Source organism: Cynocephalus volans, chromosome 10 (assembly GCF_027409185.1).
Source record: "Cynocephalus volans isolate mCynVol1 chromosome 10, mCynVol1.pri, whole genome shotgun sequence".
NCBI classification, from domain to species: domain Eukaryota; kingdom Metazoa; phylum Chordata; class Mammalia; order Dermoptera; family Cynocephalidae; genus Cynocephalus; species Cynocephalus volans.
This window is the reverse complement of record NC_084469.1, coordinates 116,750,339-116,771,743: the sequence shown is the minus strand read 5'-3', so window position 1 is coordinate 116,771,743 and position 21,405 is coordinate 116,750,339. Positions and strand designations below refer to the sequence as shown.

Here is a 21,405-nt window from a genome sequence, read left to right as displayed (position 1 = left end):
AAGTTCCAGACGCTGCTGGTGCTGCCAGTCTGGGACTGCATTTTGAGGACCGTTGGTTAGAGATGTTGAGAATTTTTGACAATAGTGATGGTGACAGTGACAGTTATGGTGGTGGTACTTGTCTTATTAAGTAACGTCTGTTCTCTCTGTGAAGAGTGCCCACTGTGTGCCAGCCTGCATTACACCCTGGGCCTTAACCTTCACAGTAAATCTCTTGCCCCTCACAATTACTATCCTGTGTAGAACAGTGTGCAGTTTGCTGGCTCTGGATGGCAGTCCTGGCTCTCTTATTTAAAGTCTTTAAATAAGGAGCGAAGCATTTATTCTCCCTGACTCTCAGTCTGTTGAGAGGGAATAGTCATCATAGCACCTACTCTGTAGTGTTATTGGGATTACTATGCCAGCATGTGTGAAATGCCTAGAAGAAGGCCTCCCTGGTAAATACTCAAAAATGCTGCCTGTGTTGATTCCCCACTCCATATCGAGAAAAGAGAGGTTCTGGGGTGAACATAGGTCATCCCCGGTCACACGACCAGCAAGTGTTGGAGGCGAGAGTGGCTGCCATTCTCTGTACAGATAGCCAGATAGCGGTTGTTAACAAACATTGAGGCATCGTGTTGCATCAGGCTCTGAGAAAAAGGAAGCGGACACCTTGCACATTTTGCAGGAGCGTGGTGAGAGGAGGGGTGTGGGAAGAAGGGAGGGAGAAAGAGGAAGAAACATGTTTGCCGGACACCAGCGGTTGGAGATGTGCATTGACGATGGGGCGGGTGGTACCTGACCTGTGGGGTGAGAAGGACCAGCCACGGGTGGCGGCATTTTGTGCTCATGGCCTGCAGTTTGATGTTATCACAGAAAACTCCCTTGATGCTGGTGTCCAGAAATCCTCTAGGGATGGAGGCAAAGGGCTGTCAGCAGTCTGCAAACCAAAGCCTCTTGGCAGCTCTCACTGAAGAGGATGCTCCTCCCCAGCCAGGGCTTGCAGAGGGCGAGTTCGTGATACCAGAGGGACGAGGGACAGTCCCTCCTGGGGCTCCATCGTAAACAGCCCCAGGACCTCCCCTCTGCTGTACTGCCGTCATGGGCAGAGTGAGCCATGCTCAGAGCAACCAAATGCCAGCTCTGCCTGCCAGTGAGAACAATCGGCATGCCTGTGTTCGCTTACAAAACTCATCCCTCCTAACAGCGCTTTCAGAGGAATTCTAAAATAACCATTTCGTTTAAGTCTCCCTTCTTTGAGAGGGATGCAAATGTATTGCCTCTTAATCTTTGGGGGCAAAAACCTCTTTGAGGATTGAAAGTTATGAATCCTTCCATGGTGGCGGGGGTCGGGGAGGCTTCCTCATGCAGATGGGGTGACAATTATCCTAGTTTGCCTGGGACTCTGGGGTGTCCTGTTTTTGGTGCTAACACCAGGCCCTGCAGGTGTGCAGAGCTCTGCCTGCAACGTCAGGGCCTCTCAGACCCCCTGGAACCCACTTTGGGTAAGGAGCCCTGCCCCGTTTGTTCAGTCTATTTATTGAAGAAGACAGATATGTTAGTGTGGGATTACAGCAAGTGGCTTCAGTTTCTCAGTACACCTGTGGTGCAGAGCGAGACCCGTGGTGCAGAGCGAGACCCGTGGTGCAGAGCGAGACCCGTGGTGCAGAGTGAGACCCGTGGTGCAGAGTGAGATCCGTGGTGCAGAGTGAGATCCGTGGTGCAGAGTGAGACCCGTGGTGCAGAGCGAGACCCGTGGTGCAGAGTGAGAGGTCCAATTTTCTAGCCTTTAGTCTGAGTGTATGTGTCGGATCCAAGACTCTTCACCTTTTTAACAGCAACATTAACTTCCCAGGAAAAGGGCAGGGCAGTTTTTCTTCTTATGAATAAGCAGTGACTTCTCTTGGAATGATCCAATTTCTGAAGGATGGGGTGGTAACCGGCAGTCCGAGGGGAGGATCCCTGAGGAAGGAATGCTGCCGCTTCTGAGCAGGCTGTGGGTTCCAGCAGTAGCAACTGCCAGCTCCGGTTGATATTTTAAATCAGTACATTCCAGGAGCCCACCTCAGTCCGTTCGCTCGCGTATGGTACCTGCTAGATAGGTTGTTTGTCCCATTCAAAGGGCGATTCAGGGAAGCTCTTCCAGTCTAACTGTCCTTTCATTGTGTCCTCTCTTTAGCCTTAGAAATGCTTCAGGGGCCCCCAGATGGGCCAAGGACGATGGCAAGGACAGGGGACAGCAGCTGTGCTGACCACTCTCAAGGGTGCACTGATAAGTTCTGCAAAGCATTGTCTACTGAGCTTGAGTGTCGTCTCTCTCTCTCTCATAGTAAAAAACACACAACTTAAAATTTACCATCTTATTATGTTTTGTAATTATATATATCCTAATTATCCTGATTTGATCATCCCACATAGTACACAAGTACTAATAGTCAACTCTATACCCCACAAATATGTATAGTGTCCACAAAATATTTACCACGCTAACTGTTTTTACGTGTGCAGGTCAGCAGGGTTAAGTGTATTCACATTGAAGTGAATAGGTCTCCAGAACTTTTCATCTTGCACGTCTGAAACCCTGTTCCCACTGAACGATGCCTCCCCTCTCCCTCCCCCAGCCCCTGGCGGCCACACTTGTACCTTCTGTGTCTGTGACATGACTTTGGATACCTCAGATGAGTGGACTTGCACAGGGTTTGTCCCCTTCGCTCCCTCTTGCTCTCTTTGCGAAGGAGGTGCGGCTTGGTTAACCAGCCATGGGGACTTTATTTTCCCATGGAACACTGGGGGTCCCTGGGACTGCGCAGGGGGGTGGGATGGAGAGAAGATGAAACCCAGACCTGCTCCCCTGCTGAGTGACCCACTGCCCTAGTGATGTTTACGTTTTCAGAGTCAGATGTGCCAGTGGTGGCCTCTGTCCACACTCAGCACCACACAGTGATGACATAAAGCACAACTAACCCAGCCCGTCCACTCTCTCCACCCTGGACGCTCCCAGTGCCTGTGGGCTGAGCCCCTGTGATGGCCACAGCTGTAGACACGCGTCACTAGGTTGTGAACCAAATCAGGGCTGGAGTCAGTCCTCCCGCCCTGTGCACAACGGGTCTGACTTTTCAGCTTTCTCTAAACTGGCAAGTTGCTGAGCCAGGCAGAGCAGCCGAGCCCATCAGCCAGGGTGAGCGGTTGTCACAATGTCAATGGCGCTGTTCTCCTGGGGACTCTATTTTCTGTGTAATTCGAAGTCATCATACTTAAGGGACTTACTAAATCAGACCACTAGACCCATATACTGGTTGGGACATTTTGTTGACAGTGGTCAGAAGCTGCGTTAGTTTCCTATTACTGCTGTAATAAATTACCACAAATTTAGTAACTTGCAACAACACACAATTATCATCTTACTGTTCTGGAGGTCAGAAGTCCCTCATGGGACTCACCAGGCTAAAATCGGGGTGTCTGCAGGGCTGTGTTCCTTCTGGAGGCTCCAGGGGAGAATTCGTGTTCTTGCCTTTTCTAGCTTTTTGAAGCCTAAATTCCTTGACTCGTGGCCCCTTCCTCCCCCTTCCAATCCAGCAGTGGCTGATGGAGTCCTTCTCATGCTGCTCTGACTCTGACCCTCCTGCCTCCCACTTACAAGGACCCTTGTGATTGCAGTCGCCCACCAGATAATCCAAGACAATCCCCCTCTCGAAGTCTTTAACTTAATCACATCTGCAAAGTCCCTTTTCCTATGAGAGCTCACACAGTCACAGGTCTGGGATTAGGATGGAGACACCTTTGGGGGCCATTATTCTGCTGTCCACAGAGGCAAAGACTTCACCCCAAGCCAGCCTTCAGCTGGAGTCTACCAACTCATTAAGTGCCTGCGTATCCTCTGCAAAGTCGCTGGATCTGGCTGCGCCCATGTTTTCTGGCTGCAACATGGGGATGACAGTGGCCGCTCATCTCATTTGGAGACTGAAAGACTCAGTGAGATGATGAGCAAAAGGCAGTTAGCACAGGGCCTGCTACTTCATCAACTCAGAAGCAGTGTTAGCTCTGCTCCCTGAGCAGGAGGCTGTGCACCCACACAGATTAACCCAGCCCCACTGTGTGCAGCCCCGGCTGTCCCTGGGAGCCCCCTACTCTCGGGCTTCATCCCAGAGCAGCTGAATCCAGTGGGGAGTGGGAAGGTTTAGGGGACCTGGGCATCATTATCGTGGAAAGATCCTGCAGGTAGTTTTTTTTTTTTTGAAAGATGACTGGTAAGGAGATCTTAACCCTTGACTTGGTGGTGTCAGCACCACGCTCTCCCAAGTGAGCTAACCAGCCATCCCTATATAGGGATCTGAACCCATGGCCTTGGTGTTATCAGCACCACACTCTCCCAAGTGAGCCATGGGCCTGCCCCTGTAGGTAGTTTTGAGGTGCAGCAAGGATTGAGACCACTGCCAAAGCCAACGTCGGACTTTGGCGGAGGCCAGGTGAAAGGATCACAGAGAAGGTGGGAGGGAGGTGGCCAGGCAGTTCTTAACCTCCAGTGTGCACCAGAATCGCTGGCCCTCGGCTAGGGAGGATCTGTATCAGCAGCTCAGGGGGAGGTCCATGAATCTGCATCTTTACTAAGCACCAGCCACCACCCCAGCCCCAAAAGAATGTCCTCATTATTGAAAAATGTTGATCAGTGACTCTCAGACAACCTGTCCTGAGGACAGTTTTTCTGTGGATGTTAAGACCCTAATGAAAGTTTAACATGAGGGTTTTATTATCCAGGAACTGAACTACTTGAGAACTTTAGGAAACAGCACATCCTACCTCTGCTCAAAACCCAGAGGCTTCCTCAGCACCTAAGTAACCCAACCCCCGCTGTGGCCCACACCAAGATTGGTCGGTCCCTGCCCACCTCTCGCACCACCTCTGCCTGACTCATGGCATTCTATGGCCCTGGCTCACTACCTACTCCCTACCCCAGGGCCTTTGCACAAATTGTTCCCTCTGCCTGGGAGGCTCTGCACAGAGATATTCCCATGTCTGTGACTGGTTCCTTTTTGTCACTTAGTTTTCCCTGAACTGTCTTCCCTGACAAACTATTCTAAAAGAGCTCCTCCGCCCAGGCTTTTTTATCTCATGATCTGGTTTTATTTTCTTCATAGCCAAAGCTGCCTTGTCTGTGTATTTCTTATTTGTCTGCCTCCCTGGACTCCATGAAGGCAGGGTCTTTATTTTGTTTCCTGCTGAACCCCCCAGTGCCTAGTACAGTGCTCGGCACATGGTAGGTGCTCAAAAAATGTTTGTTGAACAGATGGATGAATGAATGATGCTAGGTCTCTCTGGAGAGACCCTTGAGGAATCAAGGCAGTCATGGTATTTTCCCAGGGATTGATGTCGTGAACACCCCACCAACCAGGGAGCCAAGGAATGGTTGGACCTCTGCACCCCCAGCAGGACTTGAACCTAGAGCTTGAATCTCCATCCTCAATCACGGCTCTTCTGTGTTTTCAGACTTCGAGCATCTGTAAGACCGCGGTGCACGCGGGAGTCATCAGAAATGACAGCGGGGGCTTAGTGGATGTGATGCCGGTAGACAAAAAGAAGGCCTACGTGGGCTCGCTCAGGAATGGAGTTCAGTCTGAAAGGTAGGGTGGCGCTCTCTGACTCTCGACACTCAGGGCCAGCTGGTAGTGGCCCCTTGGGAAGCCTGGGAGGAGGCCAGAGTCACCACTCTTTAGAATAAAATTGGGTAGACTTGTGTTCATTCTCACCAGGACACCCAGATCAAGCCTGGCTTCGGTTCTCTTCTCTTCCTTTCATTTTTCAAAATAAGAACTTCTCTTTCTATTACCAATGGATGCTTTTGTAGAAAATTAAGAATCTGTAGGTCATCCATAACTCATCACCTGGTGGAATTACTGTTAGATTTTTTTGGTGTGTATCTTCTGGTCCTTTTTCTGTGTGTGTGTGTGTGTGTGTGTGTGTGTGTGTGTGTGTGTGTGTGTGTGTGTGCAGGAGACAAAAATAAGCACATTAGTTTACCTAATAGTTCTACAAAGCTACATAATAACACACTTACACAGAGTTACTTAAATAAGAGCAGACAATCTGGGGTCCAACAGACCTAGGCTCTGCATCTTACCAGCTTTGTGACCTGAGCAAGCCACCTGATGTCTCTGAGCCTCAGTTTTCTCATCTGTGAAGTGAGGATAATAATAGTCCCTACCTCATAGGGGGGGTCAGAAGGATTAATTGAGGTGGGGGTGTCCAGTGCCAGACAGTAGTAAGCGCTCCGTAAGTCTGGGTAGTGGCGACTGCTCTGTATTTTCACTTAAGAGATCACAGAGGTTGGTCTGCACACCTGCTACACTGTGCCGTTGGTAGCACCAGCATGGAATTGTGTCTGATGCGTGTGCCGCACTCCACTTCGTGGGAGGTGTAAGCTCTTTCCCGTCCCCTGGAAGCTGACCTTAACCCTGGTGGACATCTTTCTGGGGCAGTGTCCACATACTCCAGACTATTTCCTGAAATCCCCAAAAGTGAAATTTCTGAGTCAGAGCCTGTGCAGACTTCTAAGGCTTCGGGTACGCCTTTCCAGAATGTTCTTCAGAAAGGGCCCAGCCCTAGTTCAGGCTGCCAGTTCATCTTCTGGCACACACTGCCCATTCTCATGGGAATCGCTGTTGTCCTTGGAAGGAAGTCACACACAGGCCTCGGGGTTTCCTCTTGAGAGCATTATGACTTCAAAGGCACCAGCCCTTCCCGAGCCTCAGTTCATTTATCTGTCAAATGGGAATGATTATCATACCCACCCAAGGCAGATCCAGGTGCGGGGTGTGTATCAGTCTGCTCGGGTCACTGTAACAAAGTACCACAGACTGGGGGGCTTAAAAACAGATAGATGCTTATTTTCTCACAGTCCAGGAGGCCAGAAGTCTGAGATCAAGGCGTTGACAGGGTTGGTTTTACTCTGGGGCTTCTGTCCTTGGCTTTCAGACATCCATCTTCTCCCTGCGTCCTCACGTGATCCTGTCTCTGTGTGTCTGTGTCCTAATGTCCTCTTCCTATCGGGACACCAGTCATATTGGATCAGGGCCCACCCTAATGACCTCGTTTTACCTTAATTACCTCTTTAAAGACCCCATCTCCAAATACAGTCATATTCTGAGGTACTAGTGGTTAGGACTTCAACATATGAATGGGGGGGGCAAAATTCAGCCCGTAACAGGGGAATGCTGAATATTTTATATTCGATGGGCCTCTTTAGAAAAGGAGTATAAAATCAAGACTGGAATATGCCCTGGCCCTCGAAGCCTAAGCTGTCGTAGTCTCCCGGGGCGTGGCCCCTGCTCCCATCCTGGCCTCCTGGGGTGCTGGCGAGCACCAGGTCATGCTGTGCAGTGTCACCAACACCCAAATCGTCCCCACCTCCTCCCAGGCCACGCTCGGTTCTGCCATCAGCCCCCGTGGCTAGCATCAGCAGCTTCTGATTTTCTCCTTCAACATTTGCGAGCTTTGTCTGGGAAAAGCTTAATGAAGGGAAATTCCATTGATTTAATGGGAGGGAAATGAAGTGGCTGATTAAGTGGAATTTCCTGGCCAGGCTGGAAAGAAGTCCCAGGGCGCCGATTTGCTGGGCTCTGTGCACCCCCGTCAGGAGGAAACGGGCTTCCTGAGGAGTGTGGTGGGCTGGTCACTCCCCCTCCTGTCATCCATGAGAACTTCCCGGCAGCCTCCCTGTGGGCTGGGGACAAGGGCCTCATTGTGGGGCCCCCACAGGTGGGTGTCTGGGAAGCTTAGGCGACCGAGAGGAGGTCCCTGCAGTGGCATCTCTCCCCATCACTCCCTGGGGGTCTGTGGTTTTTTCTCTCTTCCTGTAGGACCCACCCAAGAGGCTGCTGTCATCATAAGTGTCTTCAGGCAGCCTCTCCAGGCACAAATGTCACTGACGCCTGCCGCTCGATAGAGAGATTTGAGCAACGTGTCGTGGCATTCCCAGAGCCAAGGCCCTGCCCCGCTTCCTTCTCGATTCTCTCCTCCTGAGCCCTGTGGGCTGGAGTCTGGGAGGATGCTTCAGCACGTTAATCAGCTTTTCTGTGCCTCAGTTTCCTCACCTAGGGAGGGGGGAGTGATAGCAGCTACCCCCTGGGGTGGTAGTAAGGAAGCAGGGTCCAGACGGGGTCCCCAGACCGACCGCACCCAAACCGATAGGCGGCTTGCTAGGAGACCACGTGCCCGGGCCCGCCTGCCACCTGCGGAGTCGGAACGTCAGGAGTGGCTCCACGTCTGTGTCTGAACACACCCTCGAGGGGTCCTGGTGCCTGCTCGGGGGGGGGGGGGGGGGGGTGACAGCTGCTGTTGTAAGGATGATGTGAAGGTGACAGTGACGTGTACCTGGCCTAGAGAGTCAGCTCTACACCTGATTCTGACATTTTGCTCTTAAGAGTCATCCATTTACTGAACATTCATCGAGCACCCGTATGTGTAGGGACCTGTGCTGGGGTCCTGCAGGCACACAGAGGTGTTCCAGACCAAGGAACTTGTAGCCCAGAGGAGGAATGAGCACTTGAGCTGCACACAGGCTGGCAGGGAGGGCGCGGGGTGACCGATGGCATGAGGACCCCACTGTGCTGTTGACAGCTGGGTCACCTGGGGCAGGCAGTCTCCCCAAGCTTCAGTCCTGCCTCTGTCAAATGGGTCGTGTGAAGATTAAGTGAGATAGTATGAGCAAAGCCCTTACCCAGTGGCTCATAGGAAGTGTGTGATCAAATCTGGTGGCACTGTCGCTATGACGTGACATCTGAGGTCTGTTTCAGACCTCAAGATGTAATGCTTGTTTTCACATAGTGACTTGGTCATAAGAAATGGCCTCTATCCATGATCTCTTGGGACAAGGGTAAAGCACCTTGCAGGAATTCTTTCACACTTCTGTCCACACTTGCAGCAATTGCTCATCCACGCAGGCATCACACTGGGTGTCCTCACAATGTCCAGGCACCCGGGACCCAGCAGACAGCACAGTAGCCAGAGCTCTGCCCTTGTGGGACTTGCTGTCTGGTGGGGGCGGGGGGAGGGAAAGATGATGCAGAAATGACGAGGCCTGCAGCAGGGTCCAGGTCACCATTATTATGGAGGGACGGTGAAAGAGTCCCTAAATTTAAAATGCAGTTGCCATGAACTGGTCCCAGTATGTCCAACACCCATATCTCCCTTGAGACCGAATGTGGTGACCACCCCCCCCCAGTGTCCTTCTTGATGAGAGCAGCAAGTAGGGCCAGTCTTGCTGTCCAGAAGGGCCTCCTTGGTGACGTGGTTCCAGCAGAGATGTCTCCAGGGACGCCTCGGGGTGACCGTGCCCCACCTCCCCTTGTTTAGGTGGACCTCAGCAGCCCTCTCTCTCCAAAGCATGGGGCTGGGAAATATCCCGGAAGCCTGTTCCCAGTAGGGACTGTGTGCCGGAGGGTGGCTCTGTCCCTGATGGCTGCTGGGACACTGGGATATACTGGTACCAGTTCATGGCAACTGCATTTTAAATTTAGGGACTCCTTCAATCAAACACACAAACAACCAAACCTTCCTGAACAGAATTCTCAGCACCCAGGCCAAAAGTTGGTTCTGCTCCAGAGTGGCTTTGGTTTAGCAATGTCCCTTTTCTAGAAGAGGATTTCCTGAAAGTTTTGAAAGGTGACCATGCAGATGTGCAACAACAGAAGAGAAGAGGCACCTTGTCCCTCTCACCCCACCCACCCGGACGGCAAAGGCAGGACAAGTGTCAGGAAGAGCTCTACTGTTGGGACCAGGGTGTGTCTGGATATTCTCAGGGAAAAACTGGACATGAATGTCAGTGCAGGGTTTTTTCTTAGACCCATTTTGTTAAGACACATTTCACAAGGAGATTGGGAAATACACCACCAATGACATATAGCATTCTCGGTTGCTTGGTTTTTAAAAATGTAACCCATATAGAGAGGTATATGTAGGTAGAATTCCATTTAAGTAGTGAACTCATTCACCTACATTTGTGGGCAGCTCCTCTGTGCTGGGTACTGTCCTAGATGCTGTGGAACAGGAGGGAACAAAGTCCCTGTCCTCAAAGGACTTGTGTCTACTGCGGCAAGTCCAACAGGTGTACACTACAAGCTACATACGGGATTCTTAAGTTCCTAGTAGCCATAGTTAAAAGTAAGGGGCTGGCCGGTTAGCTCAGTTGGTTAGAGTGCAACCTTATAACACTAAGGTGACAGGTTCAGATCCCCATACTGCCAGCTGCCAAAAAAATAAGTAAATAAAAGGCTGATATTTTGGCCAGTTAGTTCAGTTGGTTAGAGCATGGTATGATAACACCAAGGTCAAGGGTTCAGATGCCCTTACTGGCCAGCCACCAAAAGAAAAAAAATTATAAAAAATAATAGAAGGGAAATTTTAGAATGCATTTTATTTATTTATCCATAAATTATCATTTAAACATGTAATCAATAGAAAAAATTATTAATAAGAAATGTACACATTTTTGTATAAAATCTTGGAAATATGGTGTGTATTTTGCACTTGTGGCATATCGAAATTTGGACAAGCCCCGTTTCAAGTGCTCAGTAGCCACCTGTGGCTAGTGCCTACTATATTGGACAGCTTAGCTCTGGGAATCTCAAGGGTTAGGCGACTGAAAATCTCTGTGTCTAGAAATTCTGAGAAGCAAAAACCGTTGAGCTGTTATTTCCAGATTTAATGTGCTGTACAGTCTCCCCTGAGCCAGGCTGGATCCAGTCTCGGGTGTTAGGGTCCCTTTGCTGTGCAGAGGAAACGCTGATAGCAACTGGGTGGGTTTCCCTCTGGATTTGTTTGTTTCTGTTGCTTTTAATAGAATACCTGGAACTGGGTACTTCATAAAGAAAAGAGCTTTATTTCCTACAGTTTCAGAGGCTGGGAAGTCCATGGTCCAGGGGATGAATTTGGTAAGGGCCTTGTTCTTGGTGGAAACTCTACAGTGACTCAGGATGTCACATGGTGAAAATGGCCTGAGCAAGAGAGCTAACCTGCTCACTCGCTCTCCTTTTAAAGCCATCAGAACCACGCTAGTTGCTCCATGAATGGGTCAATCCATTCATGAGGGCACGGTCCTCACGGTCTAACTACCTCTTAAAGGCCCCATTTTTCAAATACTGAATTGGATTTCCCACCTTCTTAACACTGTTACAATGGAGATCCAGTTTCCAATATAGGAACTTTGGGGGACACATTTAACCCCTATCACCCTCCCTCCACCCATTTCCCAACTGTCTGCAATCTGTACATACATTAGCTCATCTCATCTAATCCCAACAGCCATATGAGGCAGGGACTGTAATTATCCCTCTGTTATCAGTAAGGAAGAAGAAACACAGAGAGGTTAAGTACCTTGCCCAAGGTTGCCCAGCCAACAAGAGGCAGAGCTTGACTCAAACCCAGGCCTCCTGCACCAGCATGCATGCTTTTAACCAGCACACCTGACTTCCTCGGCCCAGATAGTCACTGAGCTTGGGGCATAGACCTTTCCCAAGAAGGGGCCAGGGTGAGCCTTAAATGCTAAGGCACACTTGTTTCTATCTTGAAAAGATTTATTATAAAAGAAATTTATAATTTAAATAAGTCTAGCAAGTAGAAAATGAGTTTCCAACATGCACCCTGATAACCTCTGTTAACTGTTCATCTGTAGCAGGACTCCAAGGGGCCAGCTGCCAATTCGTGAACAGCACCTCGGTCCCTCCTGAGCAGGTCACACCACTCCCGGAGCCAGCTGTCCTGTCTCTCTAATCCATTCTGTGTCGTGGGGCACCACATAGCGAGCTCTTCCTCCCTGAGGGAGTTTCAAGGCAACTGAGGGGAACGAAGCCAGCTTGCCCTGTCCTGGCTCCCTGGGGATGTCCTTAGAGAGCCCTGGATTGTTCCCTGCCCTTTCACCTTGATCTTTGAAAGGTCTTTCTTTAAAAAAAAAAAAAGAACAATGATTAGGGAAAGTTCAAGAGATAGTAAATAACTTTAAGAAATTAATAAGTGGCATTCCACATTCCACACCCAGAGACAACCACATTCTGGTGTACTTCCTTTCAGAATTTTTCTGTACATACCAACATACTTTTAAAACAAAGGGTGGGGGCATCATATTACTAGTATTGTTGTATTCTGTGGTGTGGATAGACTGTCGTTTATTTACCCAGTTGATTAATATCTGGGTTGTTTCCTTTTTTTCTTTCATTGAAAAAAACACTAGAAAGAACGTCTCTGCACAAGCCTGTGCACTTTCCTGACAATTTCTTTAGGTAACTTCCCTTTAGTAGAATAGCCACAGCCCCCACAGTGCTCTCTTCATGTAACGCACAGTGGGTCTCTTATTTAAGGCCCCTGCCCTATGCTTTCCATCGCGCCTAGAATAAAATCCACCTGCTCACCCCGAGGCTGCAGCCGCCTGCCCCGCCTGCTCACCACTCTCCGCGCTCCTGCTCACTACACTCCCACCTCACTGCCTTCTCTCTGTCCCTCCAACACACCAACCATTCTCACTTCAAGGCCTTTGCACCTCCTTTCATCCCATCCAGGACCCTCTCAGCTTCTGTATATTCCTGTGGCTGGGTCCCACTTGTCATTTGGATCTAATCACAAATGCCACCTCCTTGGGATGCATTCTACTGCCATCAAGTCTGAAATTGCCCTTCTCCTCACTGATCTGGCCTGTGACATTTTGCTCCCACGACTCACTGCCTTCTGGAACTGTTGCTTACACACTACGCATATGTAGCTGTTGACCTCCCCACCCCAGACTGTGAGCCCCATGGAGGCAAGAATTCCAGCAGTTTTGTTAGTCCACATCCCTGACACTGAGCTCAGTGACTAGCATGTAGTAGATGCTCAGTAAACACTGACTGAATGACAGACAAATTACTGAGTTCAGCAACTGCTTCAGAACTGGTTGGGGTATTTTTAATATCCTTTATCAAAATTGTTCAGTGTCCTTTATGAAACTTGCTCAATACATTTTATAAAAGTGTATTTTTATAAACACATTCATAATACCTGGAGGCTCTTAAGCAACCCAAACCTGGGTGGTTCTTTGTCTGAGGCAGTGGACGGGACCAGCATTTGATGTTGGCAGTGGCACATCAACACCCTTGGTGGTGTCAGCACACTGCTGTGTTGAGAAATACCCACCTGGCTCAGAGGGGCCTGCTCTTGCCTCCAAGGTGGACAGGCTGTTTAATGCTAATGCTTGGTAGGTCCAGACAAGAGGTCCTGGTGCCTCGGGCTGGCAGCCTCTGCTCTGGATGGCAGCCTGAATGGCTCCCTTGTCCTTCGGTTGTTTGGGGCCCTGTAAGTCAAGGAGAATACAAAACACAGCTTGCCCACCATGCGGAATAGCCGGGTAGCTTGTAGCTCTGGGTGGTTCTCCCAGACTGTTCATTTGGGCAGAGAAACCAGGGAAATCTTGCAGCCTCGAAGCCTGAGCAGAGCCCTGGAATCTGAGCTTTCCAGAAACCAGCAGGGCAGCCAGGGTAACTCCAGGCCCCAGGTGGCTGCTGTCCTCCCTCCTCTGGTCCAGTGGGGAGCCTGCAGCCACATTCCGCTGTGTCTTGCCTCTTGGCTTTCCTTCATGGTTCCATCCCTCTGAGGGAGCCCATCTGATACTCGTCTCCACAGTTCAACCCCAGGGTAGCCAAAAGCCTGAAGCTGCCATAGGGAAAGGGAGAAAAACAAGCAGGAATTCCAAGCAGCCTGCTCTCGGAGGATTGCTGATCTCACCCAGCAATCAGAGGGCCAGGGTCATCTGTCTGGTCCAGGAGTTTCCAATCTGGGGTCTCTTGTTAGGAAAGGGGACCAGAAAGGAAATTGTGCTTATAAATCATGGCTCGGCTTTTAACCTGATGCTCAAACTCATTCAAAGTGAATGAAATACAAATTAAAACTGTACCTAGATGCCTTTCCTGACCTTCAGTTGTCCAAAAACAAAAGCCAGATCACACACCATGCTGCCAAGCAGTCTCACACACTGTCACAGGAGTTGTCAGTTGGTACAGCCTGTATAGAGGGCAATTTGGCAGCTGTCAATATTAGAAATGCAGAAATCCTTTGATCCAGCAATTCCACTCCTAGGAGCTTGTCCTTGGGTACTCTCGTACATATGCAAAAATTTCCGTGGACAATAATGTTGTTGTTTGCAAAAGCAAAAGATTAGAAAGAACTACATATCCACCAGTAGGGACACAGGTAAATATAATACTTTAATACAATAGAACACTATGCAACTGAATAAAAAGAATAGGAACATTCTTTATGTATGGAAAAGAAACAAATTCTAAGTTGTATTAAGCAGAAGAAGCAAAGTGCATATTAGTATGCATATGTAGTATGTACATAGCAGCACATGCATAGTACTTGTGTGGAAAATGGGTGGGAGAGAATATACGTAGTTGTTTACATGTGCATAGGATGCCTCTGGGGAGGAGAAGTTGGTGCAGAAAAACAGGGTGGGGAAGGGGAATCTTGTTACACCTCTTTTCCCTGTGTAACAGAGATGAAAAAAAGTACTGTGTATGCATTAAAGCCCAGACGGACTGCACTTCAGTAATTTCCCATTAGGAGGGGCAAAACTGAATGTGTCAGCTCCCTCCAGAGTTAGCCTCTCCCTTTTGTTGTAAAGACAAGGAAGTTTTACAAGAAAATTCAGTTGATTTAACCATTACAAAAACACAAGGATATCAGCAGAATTATGGGTAACACATGGAAAACTAGTAACATCATTGAAATAAGCAAAGTGACATTCCATAATGCAATTTGCAAAAGGTTAAGTCGATCCACCAACAAAAGCTTGTTCTTAGCAAATACTGTGTTTTCCTGCAGCAGTTTCCTCAGTATTTTTACATAACAATCAGTAGGTTAACCTGCTCTCAAGGGCATCGGTCCTTGAGAGCCAGCAACTTTGCTGTGTTACAATTCTATATCCACAACAGAGACTTTAGCCTGGGGAAAGTTTCCTGTCTTTTGCAAGGTTAACATTTCTAGATGTAATTTTAAGAAGTTAGGCTAAACCTGAAACTACAGGGCTTTGGAAACTAGGCCCTGTGCAATACATTTGCTTTATGAATGTTAGTGTATTCCACAGAGTCTTTGTGCCTTTATCAGTTAGAACCATGTGCAAGGATTACCTCCTCAGAACCAAAAAAGTATAGCTGTGTTATTCTTGTCGATTTTACTTTTGATGTTAAAACTCCACTCCTAGCTGCACTTTGTGAACATCTACCTACTTTGGGGTCTAGAGGCACTGTGTTGCCCCCTGTCAAAAACCAAAATTTTAATAAATTAAGGTTTAAAGATCTAACTGGCTTTAAAAAAACAAAAAGATGACCAGTAAGGGGATCTTAGCCCTTGACTTGGTGTTATCAGCACCACACTCTCCCGAGTGAGCCACAGGCCAGCCCTCTAACTGGCTTTTATTATCGATTCATGAATTGGGCAGCTTCCCATCTATAGGATAGAAAAGCGCCCCCATGAGTTGCACAGAGGGAGTGAGCCATTTAGGCAGAGACAGGCAGCAGAAAGCAGAAACAAGAAACAAAAATCGGATTGGTGGTTCAAAGTTACTTAAATCAGAGGGGACTTCCTTATTATGACTGGGCCCCTTTCAATTGGTGGCTGTGAATCTCCTGTTTTTTGGAAAACTGGCCCATTTCTATGTTCAGTTTGATTATATGGCACTTAGCATGAGCGACTCCATTCTGGTTTGGACTAGTCTGTTGGGCCTGGTGCAGGAGCTCAGTCCAAAACAACAGCCTCCTGTCAATTTAATTCGACACCCTCCTCCCACTTTCCCGGTCTCACATGCTGGTCTCCTCCCTGGGCCAGGCATTTTCATGACACACTCAGGAAGGTACATATATTTATAAATCAAGAGACTTAATGACTTGCCAAGGTTGCACAGCTGGTGTTGGTGTAGGAATTAAGACTCAGGGTTGGAAGAAATGCTCGAGAGGCGCGGTCTCCAGAAGGAAGGGGTGAGGCGTCCGTCTGGGAGGGCTTCTTTCCAGCAGCAGCGCTCAGAAACGGCCGTCCCGGGACTCTGGAAACACAACAGACTGCAAAGACACACGACAGACTAGGAAGTGCTTGTTCAAAACACTTGAACCTTGGGTCAGAGCAGAGAGAACCTGTGGGGTCTGAGCCCGGGGCTGCTCACACCCACCCCACCTACAACCCCATCGGCTGGTGGTTCTGCCTGTGTGGGGCAGACTATGAGAACCAGCAGCTCTGCTTGATGGGAAGCTGAGTGTGGAAAAACCACAGAGCTCTGCCTGTTGTCCAAGAAGGTGGGATCCCCGTGGCACACAACCAAGCCCAGCGAGCCTGAGGCTGCAGCCACCGGACTGAAAGACTGGCCCAAAATTCAATAGGGAGTTTGGAGGAGACAGCCATGGGGGCCTTGATGAGCTCCCACTCTCCCTGGTGTCCTGGAAAGCTGTGGACATGTGACAGCGAGGAGAGAATGTGCTCTGAAGCTACAGTGATCAAGACAGTGGTGCCTGCAGAAGGACAGACACACAGATCAAGAGAACATCATGGACAGTGCATGTTTGCAGTCAACTGACCTTCAACAAGAGGCCGTGACCATCCAATGGGCAGAGAATAGCTTTCTCAACACGTGGTTCTGGGACAACTAGGTATTTACATGCAAAAAACGATGACATTGGTATGCCTCACACCATATTTAAAAATTAACTAAAAATGGATCAAAGACCTAAATGTAAAAGCTTAAAAATATAAAACTCTTAGAAGAAAACAAATTTAAATCTTCATGACCTTGAATTAGGCCATGGGTTTTTAGATATGGTGTGCCAAAAGCACAATCTGTACATTAAAAAATTGATATATTAGGGCCGGCCCGTGGCTCACTCGGTAGAGTGCGGTGCTGATAAAAAATTGATATATTGGATTTCATCAAAATTAAAAACTTTTGTGCCTTAAAAGACACCAGTAAGGAAATGAAAACACAGACCACAGACTGGGAGAAAAATTTTGCAAATTGTGTACCTGGTAAAAGATTTCCCCGTGTGTGTGTGTGTGTGTGTGTGTGTGTGTTTATATGTATGTGTACATACATGTATTTAAACTCTTACAGATTAATATTAAGAAGACAAATGACCCAGTTAAGAACTAGAAAAATTATTTGAATAGACGTTTCAGCAATGAAGATATCCGAATGGCTAATAAACATGTGAAAACAAGCTCAGCATCACGAGTTGTTAGAAAAATGCAAATTCAAACCATAATGAGATTCCACTGGATACCCACTGAAATGGCATAAGACAGACAGTAACAAGTGCTGGTGAGGGTGTGGAGAAACTGGAACCCTCGTGCATTGCTGGGAATGTAGAATGGCCCAGACACTTTGGAAACCATTTCTCCTTTTTTTAAAAAAAATTGAATGTACACTTAACATACAACCCAGCAATCCTACTTCTAACTGTGTCCCCAAAAGAATGAAAACACACACCCACACAACAGCTTGTGTGTGAATACACCTAGCAGCACTATTTACAGCAGCCAAAACATGGAAATAACCCAAATGTCCATCAACTGATAAATGGATAAATAAAACATGGTCCAACCATTCAATGGAATATTATTCAGCTATAAAAAGGAATGAAATTCTGATACATGCCACAACATGGATGAATCTCAAAAGCACTATGCTATGTGAAAGAAGCCAGACAAAAAGACCACGTATTGTATGATCCCATGTATATGAAATGTCCAGATTAGGCAATCCCTAGAGACAGAAGTTGCCAGGGCCTGGGCGTAGGGGGAATTGATTGTAAATGAACATGAAGGATCTCTTCAGGGTGACTGATCTAAAACTGGATTGTGGAGATATTCACACAACCCTATAAAATCTCTAAAAAATGCTGAATGGGACACTTAAGAAGGGTGAATTTCATGGTATGTTATACCTCAGTAAAGCTGGTAAAAACTGTCTTTGGTTAACTGAAGGATTTGACTCCTGTTGGGAGAGGGCAGTTTTTACCAGCGATGTGACCTTGGGTAAGTCACCTGGTGCCTCCATTTCCTCACCTGTAAAACAGGGAAAGTAATAGCACCTGCCTCAGAGGAAGGTGCAAATGCTAAACAGCAATTGGCACAGTGCTCCACACAGAACCCAAGACAAATTGGCATGCCCCATTTTATTTATTTTTTCTTTTATACAAGTTAAATGTAGCAAGTGTGCCTATTTCAATGGCAGCAGCATGTGCATTATTGTTATAAGTGGTACTATATCCTATTAATCTGTCAACCAGATGGCCACTATTTGGGTTGACAGGTGGTATGAAACTGGGCAGAAATCTTGGAGGGTGAGTCCAAATTCAGACAGACTGGGGCCAGTAAATCCCTGAGTTAAAAGAAAATAACTTAACAACCCTGACCTAGATTCAGACTGAGTCTCATTTGCCGAGAAAGTGGGACCCGCCAGCTGCTCTTGACTCTGGGCAGGCCCTGTTTTCGGTAGCTGTGGGGAAGTGTCCCTCAGCCATGGTTCTTCCACTGCGGGGGACACATGGGCCCCAGCTGTCCCTTCCCGGCCAGAGTCTGTGTACGAGGCCCTCCAGACCGTTCAGTAACACATGCTCTCCCTTCTTTTCCAGCTTGGGGACTCCTCGGGATGGAAAGGCCTTCCGGATCTTTGCTGTCAGGCAGTGAATCTCCAGCACCAAGGGAGAAGGGGGCATCTTCAAGAGAGCTTTGGGGTTTTGCTTTTTATTTTTATTTTGTCATTTGTGGGTGGGGTAGGGTGGGAAGACAGGGGTCAGGAAACTTCCTTTGAATGGTGTTCAATGTCACATCCCTTCATGGCCTTTGGCGTGGGTGACATCTCATCCCCTCACTGTGGAGAAACAGCATCCCCAGGAGCTTGGCTCGATGGCTGGTGACCAATCCTGCCAAGGCCTGGGGGTCTCTCTCCGTCTGGGTGCTGTCTCTCCTTTAGAGATCTGACCCACCTCTTAAAGGCATTTTGTGGTGTGGGAAGAGGCATCTTGAACAAGCACAGGGTGAGTTCCAGGAATGGAGTAGAACGTAACTATTTTAAAAAAAACAAAACACACTCCGTCCCTACCAATGGAGAAAAATGGGTTTAATGTTTGCTGGTCAGACAAATGGGCTGGAACGAGAGGGTGTGTCCTTGCTAGTGTCCTGCCACGGGCCCTGGCCACGTGCAGGCCAGTTAAATATACAGCAGTGCTGGTTTATTTAGAGTTCTGCAGTAACTCCAGAGATTTATCTTGTCTTTGTCATTCCTTTAGTCCACGTGGCCCGTCTGTTTTCTGCCGTGACCTTTGGTCTCATTGAGGACTAATGAATCGGATCCTTTCTTTACCCCCTACCTGTTGTGGCTCATGCCCCACTCCTGACTAGTTTATGTGTCAGAGCTCACACCCAGGACTTTGCTTCGCTAGCAATTCTGTTTGAAGCTCCCTTTCTCTTAACTCTTGCCTCTTATGGTTCCACTGAGATGTCTGAGAACAGCCAAAGAAGGACTGCTCTGTTGCTGCTTTTTAAACACGGCAATTAAATGTTCAGATTCCCCATGAATCGGATGGCCTATTTTTTTCATAGTGGGAGGAGTGAATTCCTTGGTACATTCCTCACCGAGGTTAGCAGCTCAGTTTGTGGTTATGAAACTGTCCTGCAGAGTAATAACAGGAGCAACGGTAATACTGGAAGGATTTCTTTTCCTGTTTTTGTGGAACGACTCTCGCCAACGTTCCCAAGGCCCCAAGGAGTACGGTGTGCTCCAGCCTCCATCACTTTATAAAAGTCCTTCATCAGCCCAAACCAAAAACCCACAGTGAAATGAAATACCCTTTTGTAAATAGCATTTCTTTGCAGAAGGTAAAATTCCACCCTTCTCTACCAGGCTGGCCAATATATCGCTTTTGTGAATGCTGCTTTCCAATTTGATTTCACTTTCCATCAAAATATTTCTTAGGCAAAAGAACCAGCAGAAAAAAAACAAAACAAAGATCTGAGATAGTCTGGACAAGGAACTCTACCTGGGGACCTAGAATGGTGCTTTCTTCATTTGATTGCATCTCTAATTAATGCAGAATCTGAAGGTAAATAGCTTTAAAAAAAAAAAAAAAAGCCCTTTAGGGTGTTTGAAAAGGCAATCAAACTGTTAGTGTGACTGAGCTAAAGTTTGCACAACTGTTTTTGCTTTGTGCATTGTGGGCTAGTAGTAATCACAGGTACTGACTATTCCACCCCCAATGTCTGAGTGAAAGAAGTGGTCAGACTGCCAGCTGGTGTGTCTGGTTGCCACCAAGTACCTGTGAACTTCTGGATACCGGGTGTCATGCTGTCGGGCTTTTGCTTTGTCACCAGCTGTTTGTGACTGTGGCAGTGTCAAGACGGCAAAGTAGATCAGATCCCCTCGCTGGGTTTTATAGAATCAGTGACCAGTCCAGGGGAATTCCAGTGGGTTTGCTTCTGAAACATCCCACCCAAAGGAGAATTGAAACTTCCAGTTCAATAAAATTTTAAAAGAAGTTTCAATAAAAAGATTCAATAAAAACTTTACTTTAAAATAAAGTTCCCAGGTTCCTCCAGGCCTCCTCCACCGGCCCATCCTGATGGGCCGAGGGCCCCTCCTGGGCCAGCCTGGCTGGCTTCTTCACCCGCACCAACATTTCAAAACTGGATCCATTTTTTTTTTTTTTCCCAAAAAATGGAAACAAGACCACAAATTATAAGCCCTCGTCATTGGGGACCACCTCTAATTCTGTGTGTTTATCAGGCAGGGCCCCTTGTGCTTTCGGTGCTAACCCCATGTTTAAACTGCGACGGCGAGCCCATGGTGCTCTGCGTCTCCTGCCCCCCATGCAAAATTGTGGTTTCCTTCGGATTTTTGCCCTATCGTGTTCTGAAGCGTGAGCCGACTTTTCCTGTTGTCTGTAGGCTCACTCAGCCCGCAGTTTACATGTGTGCTTTTTTCTATGAAAAATGATGTATTTTACTACTTCCTATGTACAAAAGTTCATTGTAAATGTTTTTTGTGCTTTGGGTGAACAGGGGCCACGTTGTTGCTGTTGTTTCAATAAAACTGGTTTGGTTTCTAAAGCATTTCTGTAACGTCTTTTATGGATACGTCTGAACAATTTGTGAAATAAAACATTGAAAACCTCCTCGCAGGCTCTCAGCTGCTGTGTGTGTGACCCTTCTACTGGAACGTCACAGGTGCTGGGAGACACTTGTCCCTGGAGCCTGGTGGAGCCCCTCACCGGATCAGCAGCAAGAGATGCCAGTTAAAGTGTGGGAGTCACTGGGGGGTGGGTGGCACAGGGTTGCCAAAATCCAGATTCTGGGGCAGGGCCTGAGACTGCATTTCTTACAAGCTCCCAGTGAACACGGTTGTTGTTGGTCCCTGGATCATACAGA

The 21,405-nt window shown here is 48.0% G+C and overlaps 1 protein-coding gene across 1 annotated transcript in view; it reads left to right on the top strand.

Annotated features, from left to right (window-relative positions):
• CRISPLD2 (cysteine rich secretory protein LCCL domain containing 2) overlaps positions 1-18,715 on the top strand; it is a 73,853-nt gene extending 55,138 nt beyond the window's left edge. The window contains exons 14-15 of the mRNA XM_063111833.1: positions 5,464-5,597; positions 18,615-18,715. Coding sequence (XP_062967903.1) covers positions 5,464-5,597; positions 18,615-18,669 — 189 coding nt within the window. The 3' untranslated portion in view covers positions 18,670-18,715. The remainder of the gene's footprint in view (positions 1-5,463; positions 5,598-18,614) is intronic.
• Positions 18,716-21,405: the final 2,690 nt, after the last annotated feature.